General features: G+C 43.9%; 1 protein-coding gene across 1 annotated transcript; it reads left to right on the top strand.

The window, feature by feature from the left end:
* Positions 1 to 7,950: 7,950 nt before the first annotated feature.
* Positions 7,951 to 9,099, top strand: LOC311231849 (N-acetyllactosaminide beta-1,3-N-acetylglucosaminyltransferase 3-like; the record flags this gene model as incomplete). The annotated part of the gene is made up of 1 exon (XM_084318470.1): positions 7,951 to 9,099. Exon 1 carries the CDS (start codon positions 7,987 to 7,989, stop codon positions 9,097 to 9,099), a length of 1,113 nt encoding a protein of 370 aa, XP_084174596.1. The 5' UTR covers positions 7,951 to 7,986.
* Between the last annotated feature and the right edge of the window lie 3,620 nt (positions 9,100 to 12,719).

Raw genomic sequence — 12,719 nt, 5'->3', positions numbered from 1 at the left:
AAATCATTTGTTGATTAGGGCTATACTCATCAAATTACTACCAGACAGCAAGTATAACTTTTAACTGTCTGACAAATCAATTACTGATAACCGTTTTGTTATCAGACATTGGCAATATCTTTTCCCTGTAGTAAATTATTCTAAAAAGATTCTTAACACAAAATATAACATGATGTGTGTCTTGTCGGCTTATAGGTTGATATATGTATTTTGGAGAATAAATAAAGGTTGATGATGATATAGGGTCTAGTGTTCCAAACTAATAGTGATGTGAGGTAAGGAGGTTGTTTCCTGTTAATGGCCTTAATTAAGCATTACATCACGCGACGGAGTGTGTTATATGAATTAGATCACGCCTAGGGGTGGTTGTTAGGCCTGAGGCGCAGCCGAGGGTTGTTAGACCCCCATGGCCAGATTCACCCAACCTTATTGCTATACAATAAACACACAGTAATTGAAGCATAATGGAGATTTATTCACAAAACCATCCACAGAAAAAATTGGTAAAAAAAGAAGTTGCCTCTGTGTCTATTCACTGAGACTGCCAGCCAGCGTGACCGAGAAATACAATTTCAATTGTGACGAGAGAAGATAATCTCCCGATTCAGATACAATTTAACACACACGGTTCCAAAGATATGAATGTTTTGCGGCAAATTTCCACCCCACAATGGATTTAGGTGCGTCAGCCGATCAGAGGCTCCTGACAGTCAAGAGGTCTAACCATAAGCGCGGGGGGGGGGGGGCCTTTGCTGTCGCCGCCCCTGAACTGTGGAACAGCATCCACACCTCCATTAGGCGTGCCCCCTCGATAGATGCCTTCAAATCTAGACTCAAAACCCACTTCTACCTACTAGCCTTTCTCGTTCACTGACTCATGCCCTGTTTTCCTGTGTGCTTGCCTGTGTGCCCTCCCATAAAACGGTGTTGTGATTGTTGTCTATATGTTATCTGTACAGCACTTTGGTTGACATGTGTCATGTTAATGTGCTATATAAATACATCTGATTGATTGATTGATTCCTGTTCAATTGTATATGTTATTCATTTTAAATCAATCAATCAAAATCTGGCCCATGAGACCAGAAGGTTTAAAAACACTGCCCTAAACCATTCCCTCATCACATAATGTTTGAACAGACATAAATGCCAGCTGTATTGTATACAAATCACACCAACAATGTGACACAAATTGTACTCAATAGATAACCTTTTACAACATGTGCGGTAGGTTAGATAAGGCCAGGGTGCAGAACTAATTATGATAATTGCCAGGATATGAAACCAGATGGCTTTGACAGTAACGTGTAGTATATCCTTATAGAACCTCTGACACAGCCCAGCGTTGTTTCATCTCGTCTCGTCTCAGACAGGAGAACTTGTTTCATCTTGTCTTGTCTCACAGGAGAACTTGTTTCATCTTGTCTTGTCTCACAGGAGAACTTGTTTCATCTTGTCTTGTCTCACAGGAGAACTTGTTTCATCTTGTCTTGTCTCACAGGAGAACTTGTTTCATCTTGTCTTGTCTCACAGGAGAACTTGTTTCATCTTGTCTCACAGGAGAACTTGTTTCATCTTGTCTTGTCTCACAGGAGAACTTGTTTCATCTCGTCTCTCACAGGAGAACTTGTTTCATCTTGTCTTGTCTCACAGGAGAACTTGTTTCATCTTGTCTTGTCTCACAGGAGAACTTGTTTCATCTTGTCTCACAGGAGAACTTGTTTCATCTTGTCTCGTCTCACAGGAGAACTTGTTTCATCTTGTCTTGTCTCACAGGAGAACTTGTTTCATCTTGTCTCACAGGAGAACTTGTTTCATCTTGTCTTGTCTCACAGGAGAACTTGTTTCATCTTGTCTCTCACAGGAGAACTTGTTTCATCTTGTCTTGTCTCACAGGAGAACTTGTTTCATCTTGTCTTGTCTCACAGGAGAACTTGTTTCATCTTGTCTCACAGGAGAACTTGTTTCATCTTGTCTCACAGGAGAACTTGTTTCCTCTTGTCTTGTCTCACAGGAGAACTTGTTTCATCTTGTCTCTCACAGGAGAACTTGTTTCATCTTGTCTTGTCTCACAGGAGAACTAGTTTCATCTTGTCTTGTCTCACAGGAGAACTTGTTTCATCTTGTCTTGTCTCACAGGAGAACTTGTTTCATCTTGTCTTGTCTCACAGGAGAACTTGTTTCATCTTGTCTTGTCTCACAGGAGAACTTGTTTCATCTTGTCTTGTCTCACAGGAGAACTTGTTTGATCTTGTCTTGTCTCACAGGAGAACTTGTTTCATCTTGTCTTGTCTCACAGGAGAACTTGTTTCATCTTGTCTTGTCTCACAGGAGAACTTGTTTCATCTCGTCTCATAGGAGAACTTGTTTCATCTTGTCTCGTCTCACAGGAGAACTTGTTTCATCTCGTCTCACAGGAGAACTCGTTTCATCTTGTCTCACAGGAGAACTTGTTTCATCTTGTCTCGTCTCACAGGAGAACTTGTTTCATCTTGTCTTGTCTCACAGGAGAACTTGTTTCATCTTGTCTTGTCTCACAGGAGAACTTGTTTCATCTTGTCTCGTCTCACAGGAGAACTTGTTTCATCTTGTCTCGTCTCACAGGAGAACTTGTTTCATCTTGTCTTGTCTCACAGGAGAACTTGTTTCATCTCGTCTTGTCTCACAGGAGAACTTGTTTAATCTCGTCTCGTCTCACAGGAGAACTTGTTTCATCTTGTCTCGTCTCACAGGAGAACTTGTTTCATCTTATCTTGTCTCACAGGAGAACTTGTTTCATCTTGTCTTGTCTCACAGGAGAACTGTTTCATCTTGTCTTGTCTCACAGGAGAACTTGTTTCATCTTGTCTTGTCTCACAGGAGAACTTGTTTCATCTCATCTCTCACAGGAGAACTTGTTTCATCTTGTCTCGTCTCACAGGAGAACTTGTTTCATCTTTTCTCGTCTCACAGGAGAACTTGTTTCATCTGGTCTCACAGGAGAACTTGTTTCATCTTGTCTCGTCTCACAGGAGAACTTGTTTCATTATGTCTTGTCTCACAGGAGAACTTGTTTCATCTTGTCTTGTCTCACAGGAGAACTTGTTTATTCTTGTCTTGTCTCACAGGAGAACTTGTTTAATCATGTCTTGTCTCACAGGAGAACTTGTTTCATCTCGTCTCGTCTCACAGGAGAACTTGTTTCATCTTGTCTTGTCTCACAGGAGAACTTGTTTCATCTCGTCTTGTCTCACAGGAGAACTTGTTTCATCTCGTCTTGTCTCACAGGAGAACTTGTTTCATCTTGTCTTGTCTCACAGGAGAACTTGTTTCATCTTCTTGTCTTGTCTCACAGGAGAACTTGTTTCATCTTGTCTTGTCTCACAGGAGAACTTGTTTCATCTTGTCTTGTCTCACAGGAGAACTTGTTTCATCTTGTCTCGTCTCACAGGAGAACTTGTTTCATCTCGTCTTGTCTCACAGGAGAACTGTTTCATCTAGTCTTGTCTCACAGGAGAACTTGTTTCATCTTGTCTCACAGGAGAACTTGTTTCATCATGTCTTGTCTCACAGGAGAACTTGTTTCATCTTGTCTTGTCTCACAGGAGAACTTGTTTCATCTCGTCTTGTCTCACAGGAGAACTTGTTTCATCTTGTCTTGTCTCACAGGAGAACTTGTTTCATCTCGTCTTGTCTCACAGGAGAACTTGTTTCATCTCGTCTTGTCTCACAGGAGAACTTGTTTCATCTTGTCTTGTCTCACAGGAGAACTTGTTTCATCTTGTCTTGTCTCACAGGAGAACTTGTTTCATCTTGTCTTGTCTAACAGGAGAACTTGTTTCATCTTGTCTCACAGGAGAACTTGTTTCATCATGTCTTGTCTCAGGAGAACTTGTTTCATCTCGTCTTGTCTCACAGGATAACTTGTTTCATCTAGTCTTGTCTCACAGGAGAACTTGTTTCATCTGGTCTTGTCTCACAGGGGAACTTGTTTCATCTCATCTTGTCTCACAGGAGAACTTGTTTCATCATGTCTTGTCTCACAGGAGAACTTGTTTCATCTTGTCTTGTCTCACAGGAGAACTTGTTTCATCTTGTCTAGTCTCACAGGAGAACTTGTTTCATCTTGTCTTGTCTCACAGGAGAACTTGTTTCATCTTGTCTCGTCTCACAGGAGAACTTGTTTCATCTTGTCTTGTCTCACAGGAGAATTGTTTCATCTTGTCTTGTCTCACAGGAGAACTTGTTTCATCTTGTCTTGTCTCACAGGAGAACTTGTTTCATCTGGTCTCGTCTCACAGGAGAACTTGTTTCATCTGGTCTTGTCTCACAGGAGAACTTGTTTCATCTTGTCTCACAGGAGAACTTGTTTCATCTCGTCTTGTCTCACAGGAGAACTTGTTTCATCTTGTCTCGTCTCACAGGAGAACTTGTTTCATCTTGTCTCACAGGAGAACTTGTTTCATCTAGTCTTGTCTCACAGGAGAACTTGTTTCATCTTGTCTTGTCTCACAGGAGAACAGCCAATCACCGCTTCTTTTCACCTGGCAGCGCGGATTCTCATTGAGAGGGCGTAGCGTGTGGGAGGACCACACTATCCCCCTCACGTCCAATCCGCGCTTAGCAGGCGCCCCGACCGAACTGTAGGAGTCGCTGTTTACAACGACCCGGACCCACCCCGCCAGCTTCTCCCACCCTCTGATACAGCCAATTGTATCAGTGCAGACGGCCAGCCAAGCTGGTGACAACCCCGGAGCTGTGAGCTGGATTCGAACAGGCGAACCAAGCTCACAGCTCCGGGGCTGGTGACGAACGCAATCTCCGCTCGACCACCTAACCGCCTCAGTCAACATATTCTTAAATAATAGCGCTGCCCGAGGCGGGGCATGATACAGTCAACATATAGCAAAAGAGAGAGCGAGAGAGAGCTCCCGTTCTACAGTCAATATACAGTGTACAGAGAGAGAGAGAGAGAGAGAGAGAGACACATTGGAAAGAAATTGAAATGCTATTTGGCCCTAAACAGAGAGTACACAGTGGCAGAATACCTGAGCACTGTGACTGAAGATCCTTGACTATACAGACTCAGCGAGCACAGCCTAGCCATCGAGAAAGGCCGCCATAGGCAGACTGTGTGTGTTAGAAAGAGAGAGAGAGAGAGAGAGAGCATGTGTGTTAGAGAGAGAGCATGTATGAGAGAGAGAGAGAGAGAGAGCATGTGTGTGTGTGTTAGAGAGAGAGCATGTATGAGAGATCCAAAAGGACAAAGATCAACACTTAAATCCAAGAGAGAGAGAGAGAGAGAGAGAGAGAGAGAGACACATTGGAAAGAAATTGAAATGCTATTTGGCCCTAAACAGAGAGTACACAGTGGCAGAATACCCGAGCACTGTGACTGAAGATCCTTGACTATACAGACTCAGCGAGCACAGCCTAGCCATCGAGAAAGGCCGCCATAGGCAGACTGTGTGTGTTAGAAAGAGAGAGAGAGAGCATGTGTGTTAGAGAGAGAGCATGTATGAGAGAGAGAGAGAGAGAGAGAGAGAGAGAGAGAGAGAGAGAGAGAGAGCATGTGTGTGTGTGTTAGAGAGAGAGCATGTATGAGAGATCCAAAAGGACAAAGATCAACACTTAAATCCAAAGAGAAGAGGGTCTATACCAGAGAAACCAAAGCAGCAAGGAGCCAATGGCCGACATCAGCTAAATAGGCTAGCCAGGTACTGTGACACACACAGCTTTGGCCAACGGCCCAACGCTACCCAAGCTACACAAACGACCAAGACATTCACACACAGCACATGTCGTATCTCCAAATGTTGTGAAGTAGCATATGTTTTGCCTGGAAAACAAAACATTCGGGAGGGGAAGGAAGGAAGAGTGGGGTAATGTCATGACATTTTCATTAATCTTACCTGCACCAAGGAACGCAGGGCGAAAGGCCGTAACACAGGTCTCCACGTTGACGAAAGGCCTCTCGCTGTCGGGACAAAAATAAGCTGCTGCCAGAGCCTTGTCATGGTGCAGGCCCGACTACATCTTCTGTCAAAGATGATGTCGTAGTCAGAGTGCCAGAACCCCCTGCTATTCTCACGGCTAATGTCAATGGTCGTAGCACAAGCTAACAGCTAACTCAAGGCTAACTGATAGCATCAAACGAACGTTCCCAGCCGAGCGCAGCCGGCAGTTAACGTCGAAGCTAAACAGCTAACTGGCTAACAGTTAGCTCAACCAGGCTATCGCTAACCATTAGCTAACGCAGAAGCAAGCTATGCGGCTACATACAGCCAGGTGCTGACACCAGGCACACACCGTTAGCTACTAGTAGTACTATTAGCTAGTCGGCCAGTTTAGCTCCAGAGAGTGAGAGAGAGAGAGAGAGAGAGCGATGTCCACGGCGGGAATAGAATAGAGTTAATAGAATAGGTTAAAAACTCACCAAACGTCCAAGAGGATGGAGACAACCGCGTGGAGTTGACGAAGTTCATCTGCCAAACGACCCTCTTCATCCTTGGCTGCAGGTTAGCTAACGCTAGATAGCCTTTAGCTAAGCTAGCTACTAGCCGACATCATCATGGGCCATGGCCTATATCCCGACTGCATCATGACAAGGCTCCGGCCATTTGTCCCGCCTTTCGTCAACGTTCCTTGGTGACTGACCGACTGATAATGACCGACCTTGGCTGGCATAACTAAGCATAATAGTCAAAAGCTGCACGTGCGAAATATTCAAACGCAGCTGATTCTTCTTCTTCTTCTTCGTTTAAGTTTCCGGCGGCGTACTATGATAGTAACCACTCCCTTTGTTGAAACCAATGCCTGCTGCAGAGCTCCAATAGTGACCCAGGTGCAGACCCAGGAACAAGTCAGACACATTCTACAAACGTGTCTAATGTGAAATATATAAGCATATAAGCGAAACTAGATTTTAGGTATGTGATGAAAAAGGGCCTCGCGGGAAGGGGGGCATCGCAAAAAAAAATAAAAATAAAATAATAATAAATAAAAAAAAATATATATATATTTTTTTTTTTTTTTTTTTTGCGAGGCCCCCCTTCCCGCGAGGCCCTGTGCGACCGCACTGCTCGCACACCCCCTGAGGCGGCCCTGAGTGTGTGAGCGTGTACAGTGTGTGTGTTGTGTGTGTGCTCATGTGTGCTTGTGCGTGGAGAGTTCAGTGTTCAACTCTAGTGTAATGCTCGTGCACAGTATTACTAAAAACAATCTGATTATGTATAAAAACAGGAGTTTTACTGCTCATGACCAACTTGAACAGCACAAGTTCATCATGACATTTATGACATACACGACATACAGATATACAGATATATATCATGACATTTATGACACAAATTGATCTCTAAACAATGTTTGTATATCTCCACAATGGTATGATTCTGGCCTGGTAGGTTAAGCCACCGTTCGACGCAGTTTCTATATCTATCCCACCGTGTCTGTGTAAAATCTTGTACACGTTCTTTCTGAACGGACGTCGCCTGTATCCTCGCAACAAAGAGAGCTGCTATTGGTCGAGCGCAAGATACGTGACCGAACTCGCACCAATTACGTCAAATAAAACTCTGTGGTGACCAAGTATCCGTTCGCGAGGAAAGATCTAGTCCCGACTTTAAAATTCGGATTGCGCAAAACGGGCAGGATTGTAAATGGAGGACTTTTTATTCCTAAATCTACACCAATATATCTTTCACCCAGAGTGAAAATTTAGTAGTCCGCCGAGGTGGGAACGGGATGAAACGATGCCTGCACCTTACGGCCTAATATGACAATGCATGTAATCAAATATATAACAAATGTTAAAAGTTACAACATAATTTCTAAATGTAGACTGCTGATATGAAAACGTTGTTCTGGTTTGTCATTGCAGAGCAACAAGGATGAGAAGAACATTTAAATGTAGACGGCTGATATGAAAACGTTGTTCTGGTTTGTCATTGCAGAGCAACAAGGATGAGAAGAAGATTTAAATGCAAACTTGAGGCAACGGCTCTGATGCTGATTGGACTTCTATGCTTGGTTGTCCTTCTGAGGAAAGATGATTTCCATGACGACGTGACCCTCCATATACAGGCCAATAAAAGAGAGGCAACCGATCAGAGGAGTTCTCCAAACAATGACAGCTCCTTTGCCTTCTCATGGCCAACTTGTCAGCAAAACCTGTCTGCAGCCAATGTCTCTGGTTTCTCCGCTCTCCCTGGTCACATCCAAGACTTCCTCTACTATTGTCATTGTCGCCATTTCCCCATGCTGCTAGACGTCCCTGGCAAATGCGGAGGAGTGGACAACTCCGGAGACGTCTTCCTCCTGTTGGTCATCAAGAGCTCCCCCTGGAACTACGACCGGCGAGAAGTCCTACGAAAAACCTGGGCCGAGGAGCGATTACACAACAACGTGTGGATCCGGAGGATCTTCATCTCGGGAACGACAAGCACGGGATTCGAGAAGCAGAGACTGAACAGGCTCCTGGAACTGGAGCACCGTGAGCACAACGACATCCTGCAGTGGGACTTCCAAGACTCCTTCTACAACCTCACCCTGAAGCAGATGCTCTTCCTGGAGTGGATGGAGAGGAACTGTCCCCAGGCCCGTTTCCTCCTCAACGGAGACGATGACATCTTCGCCAACACGGACAACATGGTGGAGTACCTTCAGAGCCTCAAGGACAATGACGGCAGCAAGCACCTCTTCACTGGGCACCTGATTCAGTACGTGGGACCTATCCGAGAGCCGGGGAGCAAGTACTATATCCCAGTTCAGGTACAAGAGTCCAACTCATACCCCCCTTATTGCGGTGGTGGGGGCTTCCTCCTCTCAGGCTATACAGCCATGCTCATATACAAAATGTCTGCGTCCATCAGGATTCTACCCATCGATGACGTCTACATGGGGATGTGTCTGGCTAAGGCGGGACTCGGGCCTGTTTCCCACATGGGTGTCAAGACCGCAGGACTGCACATCCCCTCACGTACACAAGACCCCTACGATCCTTGTTATTACAGAGAAATGATATTGGTACATAGGTTCTTGCCGCCTGATATATACGTCATGTGGCACCGAATACATGACCCTGACCTGAAATGTTGGAGTTCTGAGACTGTGTTTTAGGATTTCTTTTTTTACGGAAGGTATTACTCTCCCTTGTTTTTTTTTTCTTCTTTTTATCAAACATAATTGTGCCTTTGCAGAAACAACAGCTTTGCGGATGGTAACATTTTCAAAACTTTTCTGTCCTTCAAAACGGACACAAATCTGGCGAAGACGGACACAGAGTCAACCCTATCCAACGAATGGATTCTCCTCATTGAGAATGAAATGCAAACAGACGTAGACGAGACAGACACAACGGACCAATGCAGCCGTAGCCTTGGGCGGACCAATAACACTGGGATTTTGCATCCTGAACTTGCTCTTGACCTCAGTCGAACTATGAACCCTAATCTCACCAGCACAACGACACAGGCCAGAGCTGAAGAAGTGCATGGTCATAACCGTTCCCTCGCTGGAAAAGGTTCAAAGTTAGTTGACTTCAACAAGGGAACAAAAGTGAATGAGAAGCAGCCTAAGAGTCTATTTTTTTTACTAAAGTTTACATGTCTTTTAAAGGAACACGCCAACATTATGGGAAATTACCTTAGCGTCTCCTCCAAAGCCAGACAAGAAGATAGACACCAATTTCCTCTCTGTGTGTTCCGCAGAAAGCTATCCAGCTGCAAGCTAGCCTAGCTTAGCACACACAGATATACTATAGACTATGTCTAGGTACATTAGTATCCATGCCCTACGAGAGAGAGAATGGGGGGGCTTTCAACGCATTGCCACCAGCTTTTTAGCAGCTGTAAGCCCTGCCAGTAATGCTCGTTTCTTGATTACTGTTGAGCCCAGATTGGATACAGTATGTCATTCAACATGAGTGTAACAGGTGCATGAGGTACATTGGTCTCAAATATTTCGGAGAGGTTGGAAGCAACCATCTCCCAAAATGTTGCCACTGGGGTACATTCCCAGTACATATGCAAATAAGTTCCATGGTATCTATCTTTTTGTCTGACTCTGGAGAAGAGCATTACATTTTAACATTTTAATTGGTGGATAGTGCCTATTCCTGTTAACTGTGTGAGAACAATGAGATGAATGTATTATACCTTAGTACTGTTCCTTAAATGTTATTTATGCAGCAGAGCAATCTTTTAATTTGATATTTGAAAGAAAGTACTGTTGAAAGCTGAAAGGTTCGACTCCGGCTGTCGGCGTTGCCTCCGGCTTGGGCCGGCCGTCATACTGACTCAATTGGCAGAGTTAGAGGGTGGAAGTCGATGGGTGGTAATCTGGACGTTGTGGACAGCGACTCCTACAGGTCGGTTGGGGGACGCCTGCACAGCAGAGACTGGAAAATGGCGGGGGCAGCGTGAGCCTCCCACACGTTACTCCTCGCCACTGAGAGTCCGCGCTGGCAGGTGAAAAGATGTGACAGGCTGCCTCCTCGTGTACCGGAGGGGACATGTGATGCAAGGCTTCTATCCTCCCTACAGCCGACCAGTGGGGGGCATATGCAAGCAACGTTCAAGACAGGGGAGGGGAGAATTGGCACGGCTAAATTGGGATGGGAGCAAAATAGAAAAAGGAGAAAAAAGTGGATAAAAAAAAATTGCTTCAGTAAAAATGTATTCATCCCTTCCCTCCTTCCTCCATGAAATACTGAACAATTACTTGAAAGAAAGCATTTGAACTTGACAAATATTCCTTTCTTTATTTCCTTTGTTACTAGTTACTCTTTGTTACTAGTTATTCTTTGTTACTAGTTACTAGTTCCTCTTTGTTACTAGTTACTCTCTTTGTTACTAGTTACTCTTTGTTACTAGTTACTCTCTTTGTTACTAGTTACTCTTTGTTACTAGTTAGTCTTGGCTACCTCCTGGCGCTCCTCTTATTGTTTTGCTTGCCATTGCGCTGCAGGCATGATTAAAATTAATCCTGTTTAATTACTTTGTGATGTTTCACAACTCAGATAACCTTCAGCTTCTATCTTAAGTCATTATTAATTAATTTAATTGTACAATATATTATTATTATTTATGGTATGGGATTATGTCCAATAAAAAGCTGACCTGCGTGATCACATGGCTTTGTTTAGAATGTCTGGTGTGCTTGACAAGGTCGTGTGAAAGCTAACCAGACCAAAACAATATTGCAACTTCATCACCCCTAAATCACACCAAGGCCATGTCCACACTAAAACGATTTGGTCGTTTTAGGCAAAGTATTTGATCGCTTGCATCGTTCTGCCACACGGAACTGCGTTCTGGCAGCCTGAAGATGGTACTTTTTGATACCAGCTTCCAGAGTGCGCAATTCTGAAGACGCCTGGAGACGCCCCCCCCCCCCCCCCCATTGCGCCACCATCTTTACAAGCGATACGCGGCTTCTCCTGAACCGATGGCGCTTTGGCCCACCTCTCCCTTACCCCGCATGGGCAAACTCTCAGCCAACATCAGAACAACAAGTAGTTGCGTTCGTGGTGCAGAAGCTATTGAGCCTGATCAGGCTTTTTGCGGCAAACTGTTCCATAGCATACCCCTTCAGTTGATCATGACAAATCCTCTCTTACCTTGACGATTAAAAAGCCTCCATAATTTAGTAAATAAAGCTGTAGCCACTAGCCAGACAGCTAGCATAGCTAGCATGCTCCATTCTTCTTCTCTGCTGTTGGTGTTTCTTTGCGGCAGCGTTTCAGCGGTTCAGTGTTCTCATTAGGACGCACTAGTTCTTTTAAAACGATTTCGTGTTTACGGAAAACCTTTTTTAAATGAAAACGAAACAGACCAAACTGGTTTTAGTGTGGACATGGCCCAAGTCTACCAAACTATAGGTGTGAAAGTGACCTGTACATTGTGTGAGAACAATTGGATATTACTTACAATGATGCTAGATTAGAATTTGTTAGCCTGTCTAACCGGTTCAGATGCTCTCGAGGCTTATAAGGTCTCCGAGCACAGTCTGAACATTGATTGGAATATTGACAACCATACTTGGAGAGTCAGCGTTTCTCTTTAGTGCACCAACTTCCTGGAACGCTTCTCTGACCTTGGGGCCATGATCTCAAACCTCCCTAGTTCATTGTGTAACTGTTTTAACAGATCTTCTTTTTTTAATCTGTGTTTTGCTTGTATTTCAGTTTTTTTTAATGTTTTTATTGTTGCCTAATTCTATTGTTTTAAGCATATTTATTTATGTTTAATCATTGCCTATCTTGTAATCGCTGCAACATTGAGAATGAGGGCCCACCTGCAATCGTCCCCCCCCCCCCCCCCAAGACTTAAATAAATGTTGATGATGATATGAAAGCATTTTGAGCAGTGTAGATATTATACACGCACTGGATGTGAACAATGTTTTAATTTCAGATTTCATTGAAAATGCTCATTTATGGGAAACTAGCTGGAAATAGGAATGTGATCTCAATGGACAGTTTCAATCTTTGGGATAGTCTGGGAAAAGCCTTTTCTTATTTTCCTGCTTAGATATATTTATATTTTACAGACACAGCTGGATGAGGGAAGGCCAAGGAGACAGCAAATATTTTGTCATAATGAAGTTGCATTTACATGACTAAACAAATAAAGTTTGGACAGTCCACAAATGCAGTGGACATTTGAAGACATTTGCAATATTATTTTATTCTAAGATTTTGATTGGAGGCCCTATTATTTATCAAGAGCGATGCATAT

This window comes from Notolepis coatsorum (genome assembly GCF_963971535.1).
Source record: "Notolepis coatsorum genome assembly, chromosome: 7".
NCBI classification, from domain to species: domain Eukaryota; kingdom Metazoa; phylum Chordata; class Actinopteri; order Aulopiformes; family Paralepididae; genus Notolepis; species Notolepis coatsorum.
Note: the sequence above shows the minus strand (reverse complement) of the source record. Positions and strands in the feature narration are given on the sequence as shown.